Source organism: Diadema antillarum, unplaced genomic scaffold (assembly GCF_040938485.1).
Source record: "Diadema antillarum isolate AM-2024a unplaced genomic scaffold, OU_Dant_1.0 seq00000687_RagTag, whole genome shotgun sequence".
NCBI lineage: Eukaryota > Metazoa > Echinodermata > Echinoidea > Diadematoida > Diadematidae > Diadema > Diadema antillarum.
In genome coordinates this window covers 877,255-903,946 of record NW_027271592.1, presented here as the reverse complement: position 1 = coordinate 903,946, position 26,692 = coordinate 877,255, and the positions used below count along the sequence as shown (strand labels likewise).

Here is a 26,692-nt window from a genome sequence, read left to right as displayed (position 1 = left end):
ATGACCCTTACATGGAATGGCTGATCGGTGTTTAAGATTGCTGTTCTATGACCATGATCACTGCATTTGATAGCTATAGTAGGGGATATCAGGCATGGTCCATATGCAAAAGAATGTTTATAAGCCTATTTTCCCCCTTTCTATATTTTACAATGCTATGTTGTAATCTAACCGTCATGCCATCACATAGTCTATTTTCTATCCCTTTCTCATCAACAGTTGAAATTGATTTCACATGTATATAAAACAATTATGATGGGTGGTTTATGTCAATATACATCCCACAAACTGCACTTATAAAGCAAGCAAACATAATCTTTGCATTAAGTCTATAGCTACAGTTCCAACTCATTGAAAGTAATTCTTACTGCATTATGATGAAAAGTTTGACAAATGCATACAGCTGTACATGTGTGTAGCCTAATCATGTTCTGCATTGCCAAAGTCATGGATATGCAAATACAGTGTATGTATACAACTGAGCATAAAAATCTAAAATATTTTTCTTTGTCTCTTAACATATGTTGGAAAGTCTTTTTTTCTGCATACAAATAAATACTATTTTACATGTTACAACATTGTTAGTTATTTGGAAACAATCAGCTGCATTAATGTACTTCATATCACCTTAAAATGGACCATTTTTGCATGTTAACAGTCATGATGAAGCCTCCGAAACATGCGTTGCTGCTACACACTTGTAACTTTAAGCCGCAAAAAAAAAAAAAAAAAAAAATGATGTTCCTAATCAGTGTACTTTCATTGCTACTGTTGCAGTTTCCTTTAGAATCATATTGCCTCATGTAATGTCATAAATTCGAACTGAGCATTGCTCAAAGTGTACACAGTTTGTTATTCACTTTTGTGGAAGCCAATTTCCGTATAATAATAAGTACAATTTGTATGAAGGGTAAACATTATGCACTGCCATAAAATGTACATCTGTATACTGTTATTCACATTTTATTGATGCCCTGTTGTTATTCTAGCATGTAGTGATAGTTGCTTACTGTAGTTTTATCATTTTAAGTGAATACAGGACTAGATCTTTGTGTTAGCAGTTTTGAAGCCTCCGAAACACACTAGTTTGTTAACTGAAGCCTCCGAAACTCACAAGTCTGAAAATTTCAACTTTGTCAAAAATAATCGAATTTCTTTGGGATTTGGGTTGATAAATGTTTGTTACCAAGAGATAATTTAGGGCTATGTTTAGAATGGCTCTTGCTTCTAGAACATTCTTTTAACTTAAAAATAGTTTGTCAGGTACCATTTTTACCTTGGAATTTGAAGTTCACATCCAAATAATTGCAAGAGCGAATATCTGTTGGGGGAAAAGTGTTTTGATATTTCAAATATATGTTCACAGCAAATGAAAAGTTGCATTACATCCACCATTTATCTTCATTTGGTTGCTGTGGGTGACCAAAACATTCTTGTTGTTTTTACCTAAATTTATCTAAAATTCCATAATAGTCACTTCATTTTTCATATTTAGCCTAAGAATTAAGCTCTGGAATGACAAAATATTGAAAATATAGACATTCCTATATAAAATAAAGGCAAAAATAAAAATGGAAACACAACTTTAATTTTTGACCCTTGCCACATCAAAGTTACACCCTTTACTGTAAAACTGACCATATACAATATGTTTCTATGTATACCTACTTATATTTATATATTATGTTGTATACAGTGCATATTATTGTGCATGTAAAGTATTTAAGAATCTCTTACCCTTGGTATGTTTCTCAATATATGATGAAGATAATTGCCTACTCGTGTGTTAACATTCCTGGGTTATACAATTTCCATCCTTTGTTTTACAAGTTTCTAGACTTTGGTAGTTGTGACACGCTACCAGACAACATGTCCACATCTACAGTAGATAAAACATAGAAACTTGTGTGATTTTTCTGGTGCATGTTATTATTGTTATATTCATTTCATTACCATTATAATTTAGTGATAATAGGTTCATTATCATATCAAAATAACAGCTGATACATACAAGGAACTTTGTACATTATGTAGGTCATACATGTATGCTATGTTTGCTGTAAAAAATACACTGCAGGGTGTTAGACGTAAATCTGGTGTCAGTTTCTCACATATACACTTAATTCCTTTTACATTGTTAGATTTGAGATAAGAACAAATAATAGACAACTTAGGTATATATATCAAGCTGTCATATTATATTAGATCAAAGTCTTTCATAATCTAGTTTCATTAATTCTATTCTGGGCTGGAAGATAGCAGAAGAGCGTAGCAAGGGGTGAGTTGCAAACCAAGCAACATTCTATTATTGTCCATGTGGCGCATACTTGGCGGGGAAAATCAGAGTGCTCCGCCAAAATATTTACATCATTATTGGGCATAGATTATACCTCCTGACACATTGCAGCTATTGCTTCCACCCTGGTTGGATACCAATCTGTTCCTAGCTTGGCGACAAGGAGTGGGCAAGTTTTGTTTTGACAAGGGTCGAGTTCCCCGGCTATACCTTACCTCCACATCCCATGCACACCCAACCCCTGTGGAGTTGATGCCTCTTCATATTTCTAGCTACAAACACGGGCAGTGCCCTTTTGCCATTACAGACAGGCAGTGCTAGACTTGTTAAAGGGGATGGCTAGTAACTGATCAGTGGGAATCAGTGGGAATGCTGGAGGATGATTGTTCCAATCCTTGTGGGATTCATTTAAGAGTACACTATATATCTATTCTTGTGTGAAAATTATTTGCTTCAGAATGGTCTCATATTCAAGTAATGTGCAGTTTAATGTTTCCAGGTAAGCGTCCCTGGTCAGTGACGGGGCATTAATCTGCACATTACTTGAATATGAGACCGTTCTGAAGCAAATAATTTTCACACAACAGTAGATATATAATGTACTCTTAAATAAATCCCACAAGGATTGGAACAATCATCCCTCAGCATTCCCACTGATTCCCACTGATCGGTTACTAGCCATCCCCTTTAAGGATATAGTGCCAATACTCTACCAAATTTATGATAAGCAGTAAACATGCATTACATATGACATATTGAAGATAGCAGTCATGTAGCATGGAAACACAGATTTAGCACAGCAGTGGAAGTGTGCTAACAAGAGGAACAGTGCAATAACCTAAAGTACCATTCTAGATTCAATTGACTGTCGTGCTCCAGGTGAATGGCATATTTTCTCTACCAAACCTATTACAGATTCACATGTTCATGAAATCGAAGATGACGACATGGATAATAGATAACTTTTTTAGGAGTTTCACTGCAATATGTCTGCATACCTAATGGTCAGGGTTCTTCGTGCATTCCATTTTTTTTTTCTGTTTCCTGTGGAGATGACCACAGGATGTGTCGTGGAAGTACTGGCTCATCAATCAAATCTTTCATCCATGAAAAATATGAGGAGAGAGACAGAGGTAAATAACTGATCTTGACTCTGGCCCGTAGACTGTGCCCTATATTACGAGCTAAAATTGCATCGACATCATAGTTAGGGTAGTCACTCATGATGCTCAGGCTCACACACACACAGACACACACACAGGCAGACAGATAGACAGACAGACACACACACACACACACAGGTGCGTGCAAATCCCGGCACAGATAGCCGGGATGCACGAGAGCGTAACGTCTCACGCATGAGCTCACAAGCAGGCCGTGCGGACTGGAGTCATATTCGCCGTGATTGATGCTATTGATTTTGATATCTATCTCTGTTGGACCAGATGGACCTCCGGTCGAGAAAGTATGGTGGCCTCAAAGAGTAGACCCCTCTCAAGTTACAAAAGAACCTTTGCCACCAAGTTTTTCTCTCTCTTTCTGTCTCTCTCTGTCTTTGTTATTATATATGTCTTTAAAAGAAAAAGTGATTATCCACACAACAAAAAAGAGTTGGAGGTCATATGTACAGTTTGATTGGTATTGATCTTTGTCTCCTAGCCTCCACTGTTACACATGAAGAGTGTGAGGCATATCGAAGCGAGCTTGATTCAGGACTCTCAAGCCCCTCCCCTTCTTACCCCCACCTACTCCTCCCCCTCCCCACCCCCCCCCCCCCCACACACACATGCATGCGAGAGATCAAGACAAATGTTCATGATTGCACCGAAGGCGAAGAAGGTCGCGGAGCATCGACTGGTATCGATTTTTTTTTTCGGCGCGTCTAGCTTCAGCTGTGTCACCCTTCCCATCGGGTAGAGTGTAACGGGATATGTGCCGACCTTGGAATAATTGGATGAAAAGAGGATATTACGTTTGCCGCCAGAGAAAATCTGCGGGTTAAAAGAAAAAAGATGAGAGAGAGAGAGAAAGCGATTTTGCTTCATTTTGGCAACCAGTGCAAGGGTGCAGACCTTTATGATGCAGACTATAAATAAGACAGTCAAAATATGTCTGCCACATTTGACATGAACTGAAAAGCACATCTTGTTGGAAAGACGTCTAGATCCGTAAAAGCTGAATGTTCTCCATCAGAATACATGTGTAATCTTGCTTTTTTTATAATGATTTTTGTTACTTGTTCTTTCAAGCAAGACTGGCTAAAACTAAGTTGTTTTGACATAAGCACAGTAATTAACTTTTGTCACTTTTTATTCCCATTAGAAAATAATAAGGATGTGACAGTGTAATCCATATTACAGGTAACTTCAGTAAGTATCCAGCAATATTGTGAGAAGGAAACTCAAAGCAGTTTGAAAATATGCACTTTTAAAAGAATATATGCCCTTATCAGTTAAACACTATGGCTTGTCACCTAATCAAATCTTGGCGTATTGATTTATTGTGTGGTTCACCTGAAATGAATACGGGTCATCATTGAAATTTGTGTCGTTCAAACCAAATGATGAGCAGATGAATGTCAGCTCATTCATCAATTTCAATGTCTGTTCATACCTTTTGCTTTTGTTTTAAAACACAAAACTAGAGATGCACTTAAACTAATTGGTAAGTCAGTCAGTTGTACAATTTTGTGCAAACATCATTGTCCAGCCAGACTTGACATTATTTGATCTGTTTTAATTCCTGCATAGCAGCCCTCTGAGTGACTGATATTCCGAATGTATATTAAATGCTTAGCAATTGAGGCAATGTCAAATTTTTGTTTTCATTTCAAGGATGATATTGATCATCAGATTAAAAAAAGATAAAGAAGGTGTAATTAATACAAAGAGTGTTTCATGACTTTGGGTACAAAATATTGATTATTTAGGAATCTGACGAGACTCATCTGAACAAAACAAAGCCCCCGCTTAATTGAGTTCCTAGTTTACTGTATTGATTTTTTTTTTTTTGTAAGCCAGTCATCTGATTATTAGAGCTACATGGCAAAATTGACCCTTACCATCCTACATCTACCCACCCCCCCCCAAAAAAAAAAGGGGGGCAGGAGTGGCTTGTAACAAGACTAGCTATGACTTTGCTGGAATTAAGATTTAGAGATTGATGTCTTCACTGTGATTGAATCATGGTTCATTTTTCTGTCCACAGCTGCAGAAATATACCAATCATCTAGTTCATTAGTGTGCATGGTGATTGAAATGTATAATTCTTTATTTACTTTGTGGTAACAAGTGTAACAACAAAAATCAGTCCATTTTTCCGTCCACAGCTACAGAAATATATACCAGTCATCTCTGCCATTAAGTGTTCATTAGTGTGCAGTGTGATTATAAAGTATGATATTTCATTATCTTTACGGAAACAAAAACAGCAAGAACAGATGCGTACTGTAAAAGTGGATATTTTCGCGCGACTAATTTCTTGTGCTCGGCCAGGTGAGAAGAGTTTCACGGGTTTTTAATTCCGCCAATCAAGACATCAACTACTGGAACATATTGCAAGCAAAAATATTTGCGTGGTTTTATTTTCGCAGTTTTATTTTCGTGCTAGTTTCTGTTTGCCCGAAATGCACTAAAGTTTAAACACCGCAAAAATTTCCACTTTCACAGTATAATATGTGGACAGATTGCCTGATTTGATTTGATATCAGGACTTAGGAAATGCATTTATCCATCTTTGATAAAGACCTTTATTTTACAATGTGGTGAAGGTACTAATATCACAAAGAAATCAAAGATGGAGTAACTGTATACAATGTGAGATTAAAAACTTCAATCTAAATTTTTATCTTGAAATCTTTGATTGCATGTCCTCATCTATAAGCACAGAACTTAATTGGAAAGCTTACATGAAATCTGTTTGGAGGTCAAACAACATTTAAAGATATGTTTGTGTTTTATTTAAAGCATGTGATTAACAACATGAAGGAAAAGGATAAAATGTTTAATGAAATAGACAAAAAACATTGATTGAGATGGCATTTTAAAGGATTGGTATAATTGCATATGACAAGCAATTTTTCTCAAAATATTTGAGGTGGTCTTCCAATGTAGGCAGACATTTATCTCAAAATCATTCTACACAAATCAGAAATATTTGAAAAAGGAAATGAGGTACCAGCACTTAAAACAAACTAGAAATTACCTTTCAAGAAACATTATTCACCAGGTTAAATTTACCAGTATGCATGTTTGCCATTGTTGTCGTTTTTTGTCCTTCAAATATTGCAAATACAATATCTTGCAAACTGGATTCCAAGTGTTAAATTGCATGTACATGTTGTTAGAGATGGATGAGTTGAATAGCAAACTCAAGTATTACTAGGGGAGGGGGGTGGTGGAGGTGAGTGAAGTTTTGTTCTGATCTTAATACAAAACCAGCTACTCTCTAGATTCCTTTGACTGGAAATCAATATATAAGATCGTGGGTAGGGGAAAATCTGACATTAGACTTACAAATTAGATTGACTGCTAAATCCATCAGATTGAGATTTTAAATCAAATTTTAGGTTTGTCCCTCATCTCAATCTAAGGAATTTAGGCAGTATCATGCAAGCACTTGACCTGTGGAAGGGGTTCAATTACTAATGAGACATTATCCGACAGTGATATATGGAGACTGTTAAGCATTCTAGAGAAAGAAAATGAGCGCAGTGGGGGGAGAGAGAGGAAGAGAGAAGAAAGAAGCAATGTATTTGCATTCTGAGCAGGTGTTCTCACCTTTGTGTTTGCTTTCATTATGCCAATTGCTTTATCAGGCAGGTTGAATTATTGAGACTATGCCAGGTATATGAGTATCATGTAAACAATAAGGGGTGACTGGCATGATTAAATTAAAGCACTGTGGCAGGGTACTTGGTTTCTGCATCTGCAGTTGTTGTTTTTTTTTAACCTGTTCCTTACAGGAAACCTGGTATAACAATGTTTTTAAGTAAAATTTGCTGTTTGAACTCATCAGTAGATTTGATAAAGATTATCATAAGACATTTTGTGATGGAAGTAGAAATGAAAAGATCTGCAAATCCAAGTAGAAGAAAATCAGCTGCATTGTGAAAGAGTGCATTTTATCAAGACATCATTTATGTGAGAGAATGAATGTTTGTGTGTAAGGCATCCAGCATTCTATCTTCTTCACATACATGTAGAAATGTACTAAGGTTGGGGATTTGGCAATGTAGAATTCAACAGTCGTGCATCAGGTGTAATCTTCCCGTAATGGAATATGTTTGCTCAATGCAGCATTAGAATTATGAGTAATACATGTAGATGAAAGGAAGGTTGCAAGAAATTATCAATTTTGTGGGAAGTTTTAAAAGCCTTTCAGTTTTGTTTTAGTTTACTCCTTGTTGTTGTTGCTTGTATTGAGTATAAGCTTTTTCGGGTTTGTGAGATCAGCTATGAAGAGGTCATGACCTTTGCAAATGATAGTTGTCTGTGCCATGCCATGTGCAGTTTGAGCCTGTGGTCCTGTCGGAGTCTGGCCAGACAGCTCTGCCATTGGGTTGCCATGGCAGCTCAGGGCTTAACGATGCATCCAAGAAGAGCCGCATGTTGAATGCTTGGATTAGCATTCATTTGCATAGCTCATTTGCTCATTAGATTTGTGTGTCTCTCTCTTATAATGAGAAAGTAGGAAGGTACATTGAAGGGAGATATATAGAGATTGAGAGGGAAAGAGAGTGGAAAGGATGATCAGAAGAAAAAAAAGTAGTAAGAAGATGAAAGAGCAAGAAGGGGCAGAGGAATTGAAGTAGTAGGTAACATGGGGGCGTCAAAAAGAAAATGAAAGCATTAAAGATTAGGGAGAAAAACATGAAGAAATAAACAAGAAAAATAACAGGACCGAAAGAAGTACAGCATGTAGCTCAGAATATAGTAGATTGTTTGGAGTTTAGTTGAACAGATACAGAGGGAGAGAGAGGGAAAGAGATGCAGAATAAAAAAAAAACATATACAATGATGAAGAAGGAAATAAAATTGGAAGATCATAGACAGAAACAAATAAATGAGAGATAGGGAGATGGATAAAGAAAGATAGAGAGATAGAGAGGGAAATATATAGATAGATAGAAAGAGGGAACTAGAAAGAAAGACAGTGAGATAGAGATACAGGTATATATGTGTGTAGAAAGATTGATAGATAGATGGATGGATAGATAATATCTATCTATCTATCTATCTATCTATCTATCTATCTATCCATATATCTATCTATCTATCTATCTATCTATCTTTGTATTATAGATAAATAAAGAGAGATATATACAGATAAAGAGAGAGAGAGGGAGAGATACGTGTAGAAGAAGAGAGAAACAGAGAATGATGTAGCTTCGCTGTGTATGCTGAGAGTGATTGAATTACAGGATTGGCCTATCGTTGTGTTACCACTCTTTCGCATCGCCGACAAATAGTGCTCCAAGATGGGAATGGATTGGGTAAGGTACGGCAGGCAGTGAGCCTCCCCTTCTGGCATTTGTACTTTTCACCTCCTTTTCACCTACATTTCCCAACCAATCCTTGATTTTTTTTTCTTCTCTTTCTCCTGCTTTTCACTCAAACCAGAGAGTCACATTTCCTCCATGTTTTTTTTGCCTGTGTGTGTCTCTTTTTTTTTTCCCACACTAGTTGAGGTGGTTTGCCTCTGCTCTGTGAAATATGAGCTCGACTGTAAATTCAGCAAATGAGTTTCCTGCAGCATTGCTTTCGTCCGTCTGCTGCTGAAGTTTGTACCCATCAGGACATTGTTGTGATTAGAATTTTCTCTTTTTTGTTGTTGTTGTTGTTAGAAGGACACCGTCATGGTGATTTAAATGTCAGGCAGTGAGTCAGTCTACTTGTACATGTGAATTACTTCAATTGTACTTATATGTGCATTTACCAAGACTTATGACAATTCACAAGTCAGTGAATGGTGAAACAGGTAGTCTACATTTCTATTTTCTACTTTCTGCAACATTTGGAAAATGGAAAACACTGTGATTTATAAGCTGAAAAGACACAAATAGAATGGTTACTTTCATATCAGGGCAATTATCCCCTTCCCCCCCCCCCCTCCCAAATACTGGTTAATGACAAGGTTAGAGTAAAGATTAGGGTTGGGTTTAGAGTTGCAGCTTGGGTTAGGGTTAGGATTAGGTTCAGGATTGGGTTTAGGGTCAGAGGAAGGGTCCGTGGTAATTGCCTAGGGGTTGATTGCCCTAAACCCGTTACCTTACCTCCACCAATCATTCTTGCTTCTCGCTTGTTATATGACAAGTAGGAAGAACACAAAAAAATAATCACAGGTATAGCAACCTGTTCATGTTTCCAGCAGAACATCTGTAAAGGAATAAAAAGACAGAAAACAAATCTGTCTGGGGATGCGTGGGTTTCTTTTTTTTATTATTGTTACTTAATCATTTTTTTCTTTCTCCTTTCAGTCAATATTTGAGGAGAAAACTCTTGATTGTATCCTGTTCGTTGTATTTTTGCCCTTGTTATTGGCAATGATGGATGTGTACATTTAATTAGAAGTGTGCAGACTTTGAGAGGATCTCCGCACGCGATCCATCCATACTCTCCATGAGAGCACTCTTGCATCTTTGCGTTGGTTGCCATAAATACTCCAAATCTTCCTGTCCGTGGCGAAATTCTCCTCTCCTCTCCCCTCTTAATACTTGCCTGTTAATCATCTTCCACACACTTGTCTGATTCCATTTGTGGAGGTAGTGTGCAGATTGCATCTTTGTCTTTGAGAGATGAGTTTTGCAAGTAAGCAGATGCGTAATCTCCTCAACGTTCTCCCCCACCCCAAACTATCATGGGAGAAAACATCCAAAGTAATCTTTTGAGTGTCAATGCTTGCAGAGCATGCACGATTAAAAATGTCAGCATGATTAAACGGGGGCCAACATCCTTCCCACTGCCGTGCACTGTCTAGGAATGTTGTTGTCATGGCGATTTCATTCACTCTATCACTGTCATGATGGAGTAGGGAAAACAGAATGGGAAGAGATGGGGTTCAAAGGTTAGAGGGAAGGTGATGGAAATAAATGTGGTTGGTGGAGTAGGGAGAAAGCTCAGATATGATGGGGCTTATGGAGTTTGAGGAGGGAGTTAGAAAGTGGGATGGTAGAGAAGGATAAAAGGGGATTGAAAAGATGGGTGTGGTATAGGAATGAGGAAGGTAGAGAAGGGTAAAGTGATGGTGAAGATGGGCATGATGGATGGTAGGGAAGGAAGGGTAAAGGGATGGGAAAAGGTAGGTGTGGTAGAAGTAGGGGAGGATGGGAGAGAAGGTGGGTGTGGTGGAAAAGGGTAACGGGTGGGAAAAGATGGGCGTGGTAGAGGTGGAGGAGGAGGTGAGAAGGCGGGGTAGTGGAGAAGGGTAAAGGGATTATAAAGATGGGCATGGTGGAGGGGGAGAGATTGTAAAGAAGGGTAAAATGAATGGGAAAAGATGGGCATGGTGAAGATGAGAGATGGTGGGGATTGGTATAGAGAAGTCTGCAGGGATAGGGAAAGAGTGGGTGTGGTGGAGGGAGAAGGGGGGAGGGGGACGGGAGGAGATGGAATTGGTGAAGTGGGACCAGGGAGGGACTGAAGAAGACCGGGTCAATGGAGCAATGGGATAGTGATAGAAAAGGATGAGGTTTGTGGTGTAGGGGGAGAGTGATGTTGGACGATGGCATCGAGGGAGGTAGGGGAAGGGAACTGGAGAAGTTTGAGATGCCAGGCAGGTACTAGGGGCTTGAGGAAGAGGAAATACCCACTTTCTTGCTCAAAATGAGTTAAAGGTGCTTGATAAACTTTAGTTAGTACTCTTCTGTCATGTTGCCATCAAAATTTTGGCTGTGAGCAATCTTTTCTAATTTGTCGAATTCCACATATGTCATCCCAGTGCCAGTGGGAACTAATTTTTCCATATTAGTGCTAGTTTTTGTGGATGCACCCGCACATATCTTTTTCATTATCATTTTCCAGGTATCGGTGGTCATAAGCCATGAAAAAAAAAATGATGGAAATTTAAGATTTGTGTCCTGGGAAATCTCTGTGTTTGTTGCTGACTGTATCCATCTCATTACTACCTGATGTCAATCAGAATTCCACCCACAGGGCCAGTGAAGTTTGTTCATTAAGCAAAATCACCACTTCGTGGATTGAGAATTCAGGCAGCATGATGCTTCTGTTCGAGAAAGTGATTTTATACAAATTTGTTTGTGTGCTGTTGTTGTTGTTGCTATTGTTGTTGTTATTGTTGTTGGTTTTGTTGTTATTGCTGTTGCTGCTGCTGCTGTTGTTGTTGTTGTTGTTGTTGTTGTTGTTGTTGTTGTTGTTGTTGTTGTTGGTTTGTTGTGTGTGTGTGTGTGTTTTTTTTTTTTTTTGGGGGGGGGAGGGGTCATTTACCTGTATATCAACCAAGGAAATTGAGTGAGAGATACAGGTACAAGTAGAAGTGCCTCCTCTGGCAATAATGAATTCAGGTCTACAGTGTCCACTTGGCAGAGAAATTGTCTGAGATATGCAACTATGCCCATTTTATGGCTTGTCTCCATATTTCAGACCCTCTTTTGAAGTGATTTATTTGAAGCTTTGCAAGATAGACTTTTAAATGCAATTTGCCTCTCGTGCACACCCAATGGGTCACGTGATATGAAATGTAATAATATAGCGTTAACGACTTGGCAGTCGGAGAAAAGAGAAAGAAATTTTCTTTAAACCCTGCCATTTATGAGAGCCGGCAATGGGCAAAATGACATGTGCAAATGGACTTGGTGGGTCTGATAAGCTCCGTAAATGTCATCGGGTTGGGAAGGCAAACATCTCAATTACACAATGAACATTGGCATTGACCGATCTAATAAGCGCGCTTTCTCAGAATGTCAGCATCAACCCGGGGTGCCCTCTCCTCGGGAAACCGCCGTGTCGCTCCCGGAGTTCGGCGAGTTAGCGCTGATAGGAATATATCCATCAAGTGCGTCCTGTCGTCAAGTCTCGCTGTAGTCTCACATCAAGACCTCACCTTTGCATCAGTCCCTTTCTGCAGATCTCTGGTCTGGTCTCAAATGTACTCCCATGTCTAATGCACTCTCACAATATACAAATACCAATTGAATCACAGTAACCTGCTATTTCTTCTATCCTGCAGCCTTTTTCTCTTTTCTTTTTGGTAGTAGAGTATTTTCTTGGAATTCCTTTGTTATAAGAATTCCATATTGATTGGAGCAGTTAATGTTTGATGGAACTATATTTGCTGTGATGACCTTTTAATAAGAATAAGAAATCAATTTTGCTTTTTAAGCAGCTCTTGTAATCATTTTCTTTCACCCCCTACACATCGCAAAGCTAGTCAGGGCTGTCATATAAAATCTATTCAGAACTATTTTAGTTTGTATTGCTAGAGCTGCACTGTATTTTACTTACATTTAGGGTAACTCATTGCATATGAGGTTTTGCAATCATTATAGATTTAGTATATAGCCCACCAAGTTCTGGTAGGGAAAGAGTTGATTTCCTCTGTCAAAAATAAGCAGCCATACACCCGACATCGTAGGATGAGGCAAAAAGGTTGAAGTTGAGAGAAGGGATGTGGAAGCGCGTGCCAAACACGTATTGCAATAAATCGCTTGTTACGTGTAATGATCGGGTATACAACGACGCTGTAGCCATTTCTTGCAGTGCATGGCAGGATGGTGGATGCAGGCCAGCGAGTCAGTCTTTCCATTCATGTGATGTTCTGTGAAAGGAAGAGCTGACATTTTCAGGTACGTGCTCCACACATTTAGCAGCTTCAGTATGTGTAGATATCAAAGGTCATCGATCATGGATTTCTAGGTTCAATAGTCTTTTCAAATCATTGACTTTCACCATGTTTCAATCAGCATTGATTGAGAATCTCTGTGAACACATCATGAGGAAGGAAAGAAAGGGTATATTCAGTGAGTTATCCTTCTTATAGATCTGATCTTTTTTTATAGTAGATTATATTACTGATCTCTTGGGCATGAGTTCGCGATGCTCGCCATAGTAATCGATCGTTTTTGATACGGAGCCGTTGCGCTGTGTACACAGGAAGTATGATGAGCATGCAGCATCATCTCCGCTCTACAAATATCATCATCTCATGATTTCGAAGAAGAGCTCGTAATCATCTCTGGTGTCCTAGTTTGGTCCGCTGTCTGCGGAGGAGCACGGAGGTCAAATAGGATCCCCGCGATTAAAAAACACTCCAGAGAGCTTGATTTGGGTGAGAGGGTTAGACAAGACAAGACTGCAAAAACGTGACTTCAAAAGAGCTAGAGGATGACATGGCCATTGGGTGACTCTGTCTTTCATTTGACATGTATTTGTATTTCCTAATGACATGAGTTCATAATTTCCTCAGAGCTTGTTTCAATACTCTGAGCTTTACCCCTTTTGAACAGATTCTGCACATGACTCAGTGCGTGCAATATGCACGCCATGTCTCCTTAACTTTGCCTGTAGCAGTCTCGTGGATGGATACATTTGCTGCGTAGTTTCTACTCACCTTTTAATGGCATGCTGTCATCATCACTTTGAATTACATTTCATGCACTTTACTCTTTGTCCATGGTGTCTATTCATTCTGATAGCAGAATGCAAATTGACAGTAGGATTATTTCATGTTATTCCGTCTGAGACATGAATGATACTTTTCCTGTTACTGTTCCAGTGTTAAAGGTCCTGTTTACCTTTGGGAGCAGTGATTTAAAAATGTTAAAGATATCACATTTGACACATATGTGTAGGTCAGTTGTATCACAAAACATCCTACCATATAAGAATTTTGCAATAGAGCCTAAAATATATAAAGGAGATATCACTATTTTTCTCAACAAACCGTAACTGTAGATGGTTTAGTCTTGAAACATTTTTATTATTACCATTGTTCACATTTTGTGTATTTGACAATACTTAACATTGATTATACTCATTCAAATTTTTACATTGGTTGTTTCTATCCTAACTCACATTTTAGACATATTTTAAGCATTAATGCTGGGTTTTTATTTCATCTGCAAATGGTAAATTATGCCTTAACTGTCATTTTGTAATGTCAAAATGTGTTAACAGTAAGTGCATCATGATCTGCAGGATTAATCCTCTATCATGCCTTTCTTTCTGTCCTTCGTTTCTCATCTATCTCATAAGCTGTTCGTATTTGCATCATATCAATATATTTCTCTCTTTTTGTATATCTGCCTCTCCCCTGGTTGGAGACATGCTTGTCCTGAAACACTCCTGTCCTCCTGTCTTTACTTGAGGTGTTTTCTCGGTCCTCTTTGCCATATCGCCGCCGAGGCTGCAAACCAATCATCCTTCCCCCCAAAGATCCTGTTTGCAGTCTGCTCGGAATCTGATTATTGCTGGGAGATTACTCCGGTGCTATATCGTATCCCAGTAGCTGGGGCAGTGGTTTTGCTGCCGTACAAATTGCCTGCATCAGGCCGTGCGCTGTTCCTTGAATACAGTATTTGTGGTACCATATTTGCATAGCTTTGACGGCAAACTTTTCCGCCTCACGCTCTGTCTCAATCGTGTATACTCTGTCGCTCCTGCCAAAAGTGGACATTTTAATCTCCATCGAGATTCATATCTGTCAGGACTATGTACATGTATGTCCTCTCCAGACAATGTCTTGAGTGAAATTTATATATGCTGTAAGCAAGTTCTTGGTCTGGTTTGGTTTTTCTTCACCTCCAACATAATAGCACTTACGTGCAATTAATGTAAACAAATGGAACAAGATGCCAACATAAGTAATCAAAAAGCAGGGTTCATTAGTTGACATGGATTTCACCTGATTTGAAATATACCAGTATCACATTTATGCTGATGTTTTGTTGATATGACACTATAGAGTAGAATATTAGAAATTTGACATATGACATTTTTAATGTTATCAATAGCATTTTTCATTCTTTCTTCATAGTTACCGTCTATCATTTCGTTACTGAAATTGCATCTAGAAGTGCAAGAGGATTACATCTGATATTCAGGCAAACCAGAAAATATAAGACTTTCACATTCACTGTCACTCGTCTGCAAAACACATTTTTTCCTTTTGTTTCAAGAGTTTGAAAGTCTGTTTTTATTCTATCATGCAGTTTGTTATATCTCCATGTCTTCCCCGATATAGATCATAGATGGTACACTTTTCTCACTATCAGAAAATGTGCATGTGATGATTGCATAGAAAAGGAGATGGATGGACCAAAACAGGAACAGTTTTATGTTTCCTGTTTTCGCTTCTCCCAAATAGGTTGAGGGTGTTAAAAGCCGATGAAGAAATGTAATTGTCTGGGTATTGATTTTGGCATAGGCCGGCTAGAGTTACCAAAGGATCCTCGCCCAGCGATTGGGACCGGGAAGACATTAGCCATGAAAGGAGATCCCTTTGTTTCACTCTTGAAATTGGCGCAGAACTAGGTCAAACATAACACTGAGAAAATAATGGGCATGCTGCAAGGTGTGGTTGCGTTCACACCAGAATTTTTATCACAATCTGCACTTTTTGCATCATCACATCTACATCCCATTCCCCATCAAGATTCAATGTGTGAGACACCACAGTGGCAAAAGTACAGTCAAGTAGTGTGATTTCCAAAAAAAAAAGAAAAAAAGAGCTGTATTCAAGGATGTGTCCCTTTCTGTAACCCATCATGGAACGAGAAATCAATGATATCAAATATATGAAGGGAGGGGAAAATGCAATCTGATTTGGACAAGGCACAGGAAGAACAGATGGGCTGATAAGGTGTACATAGTAGAAATGATTTGTGATGAAAGTATGCATACAGTTTGAAAAACATTTCAGCAATGGTCTGATGTGGTTGCCTTTATGCCATCAATACTTGAAGTAAGCCAGGCAAGAATGAGCATAGTGGTAGTAATGATGATGATGATGATGATGATGGTGATGATGATGATGGTGATGATGATGATGGTGATGATGATGACAGAGACCATGAGGATGATACATGTAGGTGATGGTTTCTATGATATTGATGATGGTAATGGTAGTGGTAATGGTAATGGTGATGATGGTGGTGATGGTAAGATGGTTATACTAATGATAATGGTAATGATGGTGATGGTGGTGATATGATGGTAATGATGATGGTGATGATGATGATGATGATAATGGTAATGATGATGATGATTATGACATGATGATGGTAATGATGATGGTGATGTTGACAAGGACTGTCACAAGGACCATGAGCAGGAAGAGAGGCTTATTTGACATTTAAAAAAAAAAGAAATACAATACACAACAAACTCATCATGCTTGAGAACCATTCAGTCATTAGCTCTGTGCTCAAGAGTGTTCAAATGCACAAAAAGCCTCTAGGCGATTTTTCAACTTAAAGGAGAGGATAGTTTTTGCATTGGTATTGCAAAGAACATTAACAGTCAACAGAGATAGAATGTGTAATTATAATACGTGGTAGACCTATGCCTGTCAAATGTTAACCACTTGCTAAGTTACTCAATTCCCCTCCCCCCCCCCCCCAAAAAAAAAAATGGTTTGCAAGAGTGGAGTGAGGAGTGAATGGCCTTCACGAAAGGTACCCCTTTATCTGCTATTCCGTATCGAAATGATCTCGAGAACTCATGCGCAAAATGGACTAATTGATTCCGGTGGCCAAGGTTTATGCTAGAGCTAATCTCAAATAGGAAATGCAACAAAAAATCATACATTTTGGAGAGTCCAAGGAAGGAGAGGAAGGAAGAAAAAATATATGAGAGAGAAAACAATCCGAGTGATTGGGGGAGAAAAAAAGGGGAGAGGGTGAACCAGAATCCATTAGCGTGTCGGTCCCAGTGGATCTCATGCTCTCGGAAAAATTAATTTCAACGATTCCTGGCGCGTTGGGCCTGTGACTCAATCCTTTTTTCTTTCTTTTTCTTTTTCTTCTACCTCTGCCATTTCAGCCAGGCCATCAGTGAACTTGCTGTGGCCTCACAAATGTGTTTTTATTCCCAAAATGTGCTTGCTTTTAATCTTGCTGTGTACAGGCAAATTGAAAAACACTGAATTCGAGACTCTTTCAACTTATACATGTAACATGATGCATTTTCCATTGTATTTCTCCTGTTAATTAGCTTGCAACATACTGTAATTACATGAATTGATACTTACCAAAAATTTTCCAACTACATGCCTTGTGATTCTAAGCTTTGAATAATGTATTTGTGTGAACAGTTATGTGTAGTATCAAGAACACCAAGACATTTTTGTCTTAAAACAAATTACTAGAGATTCTGAACAAGTATAGGGAAAACTGATGTATGTTCATCCTATTCAATGCATGTGTAAAATTGTGGTAGTGATAATGGGTTTTTCTTCATGGCAAATGTCATCTTTATGAGTGGCATGGTACTAGTTTTGCTTGCTGAATATATGTATATCTTCCACATGAAAAATTTGGCTGGTGTAGGAGAACATCGCAGCTATTTAAAGTAGAGGCTAGAAAGTATGGTGGCTGCAAGAATACAAAGTAAAGTTTTGTCATAGAGAGAAAAGTTGTCCGAGATGTCCTGAGGAATTAAAGAAGAAAGTGATGAAAAGAAGAACGAAGGACAGAATAGAGAGGACAGAGAGGAATAATGGAAGGAGCAGGTCATAAGCATAGATAAAGATTTAAGTAGATTTGAAGTTGGAAGAGCCCAGTGCCCCTTAAGATGATGGGCCCAATGACGCTACACGCAGCTCATCGAGGAATCATCGATTGTCGTTTCTCGTTAGTGTCGCTGTGCCTCATTTCCAAGCTCACTGGCAAGGTCTCCCCCCAGGCACCCATCTTTAAGAGCCAAATTGCCCCAAACCTTTCAATCTGCACCCTTTATCCCATTGGCTCTGATCTGATTTTAGAATTGTCTCTGATTAACATTCAAGTGTTTTGGCTCTGAAGTTATTGAGCATCAAAATCCTACCCCCCCCCCCCCCCACACCAACCACCGTCACTACCACCAAGTTCTCAAGAGTGTAAAGATGTTTGGAAGGGATAAGTATGAACATTATACCCTGCAGTCTCTTCGGGTCTGTGTGCGAGGCATGACATACTTGTTGGTGGAATAGACTGTAAGTATTTGTTAGTTTTGTTTTGCTTCATGCTAATTCCCGCGCATTACAGTTGTCAATCCAATACTGTCTGCTCCCGAGGTTGGTGGAATCCCGTTGCCGTCGTTGAGATTGGATTATGAGGTACACCATTTCAATCTCCAACATTGTCTTATTAACCGTCTCTGCAGAGATTTACATCATCAGAGGCTTGGGGTATAATTCTTTCTGTTCTCTCCGCCACTCAGCTCTCATTCAATGATTTTTTTTTTCTTCTCTCCAGTAATAATAACTCACTTCAATACCCATATTTGCTATATTTTCTTTCTTTCTATGTTTTTGAGAGGAGAACCAAAAAGAAAAAATTAAACTAACTTTACCTTTCAGCCTATGACTTTGCGAAACAAAGTAGAAAAAGAAAAAGAAACTTTTAAAAAATCATAAAATGAAGAAGATTATGTGTGATATATATTTCTAAATAATCATGCATCACAAACTATTTCTGCTCAAATCATAAATGTTCATATTTGAGTTGTGAAAGCATCAGATTAGATCTCTGTATTTGTATGTGTGTGTTGTGTGTGAGTGTTTTCTTTTTTTTTTGTTATATTGTATCATATAATGTTTCAGTTGGAACAAGACTTTGTCACTCTGATATTCTCTTGTATGAATTACCCATGATGAGCTATTTCTGACCTTGATGTATCTTGACTCTAATGTGAACATGATTTGTTTTGATATCAATTCATATTAACCCTCCCCCATTAATTCCCATGTCTGTACCGGACTCTAATGAAGCCTTCCATTAATCTACCACTAATTGCTAATCATCGGCTGATAATCAAATATGTGTAATGGGTGTCGGAGCCACTGATACTTAATTTGGTCAGCGGTCCCTCTGAGAGGAAAGAGGCGTGGGCGGTCAGTTTGTGCTCATTCGGACTGACCTTGGTCAGAATTGACCACACTCCAGACCGCAAAGAGATGCTGTGTTCAGTTGTTGACACCCTGAAGGTGGCCAGCGGATACCCGTAGACTCTTTGGAGAATTAAGAAGACTCTTTGGTATTGCTTCTTAAATACAATCATTTACTGTTGATTCTAAGAATTTCAGAGGATTTGGATGTGACTGCTACTCTAACCTGTGAAAGACAAGTCCTGACTATACTTAGGCAGATGTCTATGGGACATACACATTGGAATGTGAATTGCAAATTCAGCCCGTCCTCAGTGGTTTATATTGAGAAGATTAAGGAAAATTTATGATCATGAATTTATGTGCATATAAGATTGTAGTAAGATATGATTCAAAAGTAGTTAATTTGGGAGTTTAGAGAAAGAAAGTGTACTTTTCTTTGGCTTTTACACAATAATACTATGCTCAGTCCGTCACTTGATTTTGGTGGTTTATGCAAGTTTGTTATTTTCATTTGCTTTCACTGTAGGAGACATATTAAAGTTGGACTTTAGAACAGGATATTCCAGTCATACAGCTGTTCTAGTATGAAATTTGTACTGTGGGAATAGATAGACAGATAGGAAGGAAGAGAATAAGGGAGGATGAGGGCAGGGAAAAGGACAGAATGAAATAGTTTGAAGGGATCTGCGATGGTGATTTCCTGAGTGGAAATGGGAGTTCTCAGTAATTCATGCCCCTGCATGACAATCTTGACAAGTTTTCATATCCCTCCCACTGTCGGGATGTCACTGAAATGAGACCTTATGGATGAGGGACACTTCTTCCTGCCTGAATTGTCATATCCATGGGTAGGAAAAGAAAACAGCAACCCTATCACAGTTTGACCCTTGTGTTTCCAAAACTAGCAATATACATCATGGTTACTATCATACCGGTATTGGACACCAATGTAGATGTTTCTCCTATTACTATGTAAACAAAAAATGAAGTCCTCTGAATGTTCTTTGTAATTCATTGTTATATAAAAATATTTGACAGTTTTGTGAAAACAGCAAATTCATTTACCAAGTACCCCCTTATCATGAAGGCAACATTTGTACTAAACATTCAACAAAAACTTAGGAGCATTGTGTGACAGACCAGTGGCAAGGCACACACATGTGTAAAAGCTGATCCTGAAACATGAGATACATATATCTGGGAATTCTTTGATAACTCAACAAATCTATATTGCATTTAACTTGTTCAGAATGAGAATGGTGCTTTTTGCCAAGATGAAATTTGTGTGAAAGGACACCCTGCTCTTGTTTATTTTTTTTTATAAGCATGCTTGGAAGTTTCACATCTTCTCCTGATAGCAGCTAACACACATCCTCTGCACACAGAGATTTTTCCCATTATACCAACTAAATCTACAGTTTGTTTGTCTTTTACATTAGTCATCAGTTTACTTTGTCACAGAGGGGACGGGTACTTGTGCTTTTTAACCAACCATGAAAGGGTCGGAAATACATCGTGTGATCCTGCGATGAGCATTATTTCATCTGCAAACAGAGCTAATGTAGCTCGAAATAGAATTCCCCGTCACTTCACTCTCTGGGCGTTATTTAGATCTCAACCATCGTTTCCCGGCTTGACAGCCATTACTGACGGTGATGAGATTAAACAGAGAGAGATTAATATCAATCAAGTCAGATTTGGAGGTGGGGGTAGGGATCATTATTAGCACGTGCTGGTTTTACGCCTTGATGCATTGTCGGGTGGTAAATCGTTAGGGATTGTGTTGCATAATCATTCAGGAGCGTTGCTCCAGAAATCTCACCAGTCCAGTGCATCTATAGTACCATCTTGAGGTCTAAACTGCAGTCTTATTTGCTGAAAAAGACTGAATTCAACAACATCTGCTCCTCGGAATTGAGGGGCATGATGATGAAGAAAGACGTGTGCGTTGGCATGTGAATGATATTTGCTAATTTATATTTGTGTGGTATGTAACTGTCATCTGATTCTTTATTTCTCACCTGTTTTATTTGAGGGGATCTCACTCCAAAGCTTGTTGGCTTGAAATTGAGTACTAGCTGTAACAAAAAGACAAGATCAGTGATAGTTGACATTTATTTGTGGCATTAAATGAGAATGCCCATATGAGTTTCTGAAAAAAAGGAAAATGTCATGCTTTCCTTTTGCCCGCTTCTTCAAGTGGATCCAAACACAAGAGAGCTAAATGTAGATCTGTGTCACTGGGAAGGCAGTCATCAAGAAGGATGATATTTTGCTTGATTGCCCATCGGCAAATTGGCAATGCCAGTCTTGACGCAGCACATCGTCCAATATCACTGCAGGCCGCCTGACTAGCTGTCATCGGATGAGCCCCTGGCCCTCGCTGACGCAAATTTGTTGCGTCCGTCGCAGGGCACGCATCCCGTTCTGTCTCTTTGCGCTTCTCCTCGTCAGATAGGTGCTGATCCTCCGTCTCCATGACAACCAGAAGCACTTCATTTTGACATTATTGTCAGATCATCTTCAGCAGCGTCATCATCAGAAAGCCATCTGTGCGACTTACCAGATGATCCCAACCCAATCCCACAATTTCTCTTCTCCCTCTTCTCCTTCCTTTCCAACCTTCTTCTACTCCTTCTTTCTCTTACTATCTATCTATCCCCCTCTTTCTAATTCTCTCTCCTGTTATCCTACTGTATTTCTGCAATCAAAGACAGATATTGCTGAATGTATTTTCCCCAATTTGACCTCGGTATACAATTTACCTGTTTTGTATTGGATGAAAATATTCTGTTTTCAGCTTTTGCTTACATATGGAATTCTTTCTCATATTCTGTCTTAGTTTCTTCTGTCCTTCTTTTTCTATACCTCAACTGTCATTCTTCCATATTTCCTTCTGTATACCTGCTACCCTCAACATATAAACCAGTGAATTCAGTGAATTTTTGGCTTCTTCGGAAAGGCTGAAATTCGAGCTTTTAATGGTCTCTGTCATCAAACAGTGTGGTATAGAATTACTCTGGAGAAGAAACAAAGGACTTAGTTTATCCCCCTCACCCCCCTCTGAAAAACACAGTCTTGAGTTCCCTTTGAACATTTTCCCTGTTTTTCACATGCCAAAGAAGGTAGTGGTTTTTATGTATGGTACCGATGAATTGGCCCTGCACAGCAGTTTGGCTGTGATGTGAATCTACTGATTCGTTTGCATTCATTCACAGGGCAGAAGACTACATAATCTCAAAATAGCAGGGTGCGATGGAATTCAATGCCTAGGCCGTTTTATCAGTTGTATAAGCAAAGTTTGGCAGAACTAACTACATGGAAACTGTATGGGATAATCTTTGAATCTTGCTACCACTTTGCTGAAAATTCAGGGAGCACTGAGATAGCATTAACCCCATTGAGGACGGGCTGATTTTGCTACAACATGCATTTCCCATAGACACCTGCCCGAGTATACTCGTGACTGGTCTTCAGCGGGTTAAAGTAGGACTTTGTGTTATTGTTCTTGCTAGGTCTTTGAGTGCCAAATAGAGAGGCCATTTAACAAGACAATGTTATTCAGGGATGGCAGATAACATCGAATTGCTCAAGATTCCACACTGCCTGCGCAGTTAAACAGCACACTGTACATACTGCTACTAAGTTTAAAGATTAGCACATCACATCACATCACATAATTACTGCTACAGCGTAAATACCAACTGCTGTTTGTGATTGGTATGTCAGGTATTACTGTGTGCTGATGAATAGGTCGGTTTACAAATATATTCAGATCAAAGTTTTTCTTTTGAGTGAAATTTATATTCCATCCCCCATATACACCTACAATGCATTTCAGTACTTGGGATTCACTTAGTATGCATTGGATGTTGCTATGTCAGGCAATCCTTGGGCAAGCATTCTGATTGTCAGAAATATTCTTTACCATAAAGATATCAAATTTTGATATGTTAGCAAATCAGTCTTTTTCAGCTAAATGACATGAACATTTCATAATGATTCATGAGATTAGAATGTTGGATGTTGAGAAAACTAAATAATTGTACACATTGAGTAAAAAAGACTTATTTTGTAATTCTAAATCCTGTTATCTGAGATTCTGCTGACTACCTTTCAAATGAGAGGAAAACTAAAAGGATTGTGGGCAGTTCTAACCCACTTTTTGTCTGATCGTGTCAGAGACACAAGGAGATGAGATCAAAGAATTAGGTAAGAGAGATTTAAATCAAGAGGGTTGCCGTGACAACCCCTCTCATCCTCTCGGCTCACTCCGAGCTGCCACCCTCCAAGCTGTCACACGCTTGGCGTGCCGAGGGGAGATCAAGGTGCTCCAAGCCTAAAAAGAGTGTCTGCCCACTTCTACCTGTCTCGGGGAATCAGCATTAACCCACAAATGACTCCTCGCTGCATGGGGGAGTGATGAGGGGGGATGGCTCCAGTCTAATCAAGCCCAGTAGGGGGATGTTATGGATGAGGATGAAGAAAGATGATGAAGATGGTAATGGCATGAGGTGGGCAGGTGTCCAGTGGGGGGTGGAGTGATTGGGTTAGTCAGGGAATCAGGGGTAAACCTATGATGACCTGTAAAATCACTTTTGATCATCATGCAGACTGTGATCAATCAGGTGACCGTGGTCAGATTATGCTAGAGCAAATTTTGAGATGAAGATGATGATGATGGTAATGATGCTGATGATGATGAGATTGAGGGGGAGTGTAGGAGGATGATGGTGATGATGGCAATGTTTGTAGTTGGATTTGGGAGTATAGTGCCTCATTCTGCAGAAATGTATGGCAGGATGACTTGAGTTGATTTTATCATTGTGAATACTGCTGCTGCTGTTGATGATGATGATGGAGATAATGATGATCCTGGTGGTGATGATAATGATGACGATGATAATAGTGGTGGTGATGATGATGATAATGATGATGACTGGCTCAAGAAATTGACTCATCAGTAACCTTTCTTTTGGAGAGAAAGAGAGAAAAGAAAAGTTTATATTTGAAGTCATGGTATACTAGTGAGTTGTGTTCTTTGTCGAGAGATAATTCTACAGTTTTAAATGACACTTTCTGCTTGCAATGATCAACATCTCATAGTATATTACATTACTTTGATTATCATTTTCCAACCACCCAATATACTCATGAAGTCCTTCTATGAAGCACCACCTGTTATGGAGCAAGAAAAAAAAGCAACAACAATCAACTCACAGCAAAAGCCAAAAGCCTTGGAGCATATCCGGGTATCAGTAGCAGTTGCAAATTTTGTGTACAAATGAGCCATGGAGTAGTAAATGAAGCGTTCAGAATTGATTTTTTGTGACAGTGTTTCCGAATGGAAATACATTTTCTATCGGGAAATGGCAGGAGATAATCTATAAACTGAGGCATTCTTTTGAATTTCTAGAAAGGCTCGACTGACTCACTATATAGATCATTTAGCCAACAGGGAATTGCAATCATCTCAGAGCCAGGGGACTATAGGTGGCCAATTGATTTCATTGATCGGTTTCTCGGGTCGCATTTCAATTAATGGGTTTCAATTTTTTAGTGACGCGAAAAGTTCATTTGTCATATCATCCACTTGACAATTAGTCACACCATCCCTATATACAATGCAGGCTTTTATTGCATAGAGTAAAGATAAGGATGGGGTAGTAATCTGTCGGAATTCAAAATAGGAACCATCTGTTGATTAGAAGAGAGTTAGCAATGTGACTGGGTAGCATTGAGTTGATCATGTGGACAAAAATTAATTTGCATGCATTTTATTTTAGTCATTTTATAGTATGCTTTTCCTTTTTCATTCTTCATGGTGAATGAGACCTCTTTATTTGAGTGTGTCTATGGTGTAGATAATGGTGATGACAGTGACTATGACAATGATTGTGATTATGGCGATAACGATTGGATGATAGATGTGCTGATTTTACGTTATTTGATAGTAGTGATGATGTAAGTGGTGATGATAATGATGGTGATTTCATGTTGCAGAAGAAATTGGAGATGGAGATAATTCTGATGATTGTTGTGATAAAACAGTATGATTGAGGTGAATCATGACAAAGATACGTAATTTCATAATGGCGTCATCAAAAATGATCTCAATGAAAGTGGTGTCTGTGTAACAAAATGATAGGTATAAACGGTTTTCTTTTTCCAGCGCTGCTCAACTAAGCTGTCGTAGAAGAGTCTAAGAACATTGCTAATGCTGGTAGTTATACAAGCTTCTCAGCAGCAACAATCTCTTCCGTTTCAAAACATCATGCCTAATGGTGTTTGTAACCATGACTGGATGATGACTCTGTAACCATGGCAACGAGATCATTTGATGCTCCCCCCACTGGATGATGATGCTCTCCTTATTTAGATCTTTTCTTCTTTTAACTTTGACTTCTTCTTCTTCTTCATCTCCTTTGCCTCTAGGCCATCAAGGAATCCTTGGATGATTTGGCTCCGTCCATCGAGTCCATCAAGGAGCACGAGCATGCGGTCGTGTCGCAGGTCGGAGCCACGCAGCGCAAGGAAATCCAGGAGGTGATGGACCGTCTGCGGGATAACTGGCAGCGCCTCAACCGCGAGTACGAGGAGAGACATGGGTGAGGAAATTGGGCGAGCTGCCTGCCCAAAGTTTTATTAGTAGTGGTTTTATGTGACCGTGCATCACAAGACCAACAAAAAGTTGCAAGCCCAGATTTTATGTGAGGGTGCAAAAAAGGTGACATGGGTCAACCTAGTCAATCTCAAGTTTGTCATATTTTCTGAAAGAGCAATCTTTCTACATTATCCCAAAAGTTTGGGATTATAAAACAAATGGGGAAACTTTGTTTTTAGCAGTTTTTCTAGAACGCTTTCTTGTGGAATAGTGTGATTAAGTATGTCCTAGAGGCCCCTTTTCATTTCTTAAAAACCCTTTACACACTCTTCACTTTCAATTTGTATGACTTTTGAAAGGAAATTTATGCTACTTTTAAAGTTGGTATTATATAAATAGCATGTTTTGGTAGAGCATGCTCAATATCAGCATGATCTGATAATTCCCTCATTGTTGTTGCTGAGGACTCCTACATCCTGTTTTTTGTCCCATTCATTGCACAGAGCATGAATAGACCATATACTTCAGAGCCTCTTTTCTTAGTAAACACTTTTCCTGGTGTGTGTGCGATTTCTTTCCAACATTTAGATAGGTTAGGAGAGTCTATTTGAATTGAGTTATACATCAGGACCTGCCCTTAATTAAAATCTGTGTTTTGTGACTTTTTGTTGGTTTTGTGATGCAGGGTCATATTACATAATGTCACTGCAATAGAGTACCAAAGTGGTGATCCTCAGTCTTTTGTTTTA

The 26,692-nt window shown here is 38.9% G+C and overlaps 1 protein-coding gene across 1 annotated transcript in view; it reads left to right on the top strand.

Annotated features, from left to right (window-relative positions):
* LOC139737247 (dystrophin-like) overlaps positions 1 to 26,692 on the top strand; it is a 466,340-nt gene that overhangs the window by 297,795 nt on the left and 141,853 nt on the right. The window contains exon 41 of the mRNA XM_071647923.1: positions 25,775 to 25,947. Coding sequence (XP_071504024.1) covers positions 25,775 to 25,947 — 173 coding nt within the window. The remainder of the gene's footprint in view (positions 1 to 25,774; positions 25,948 to 26,692) is intronic.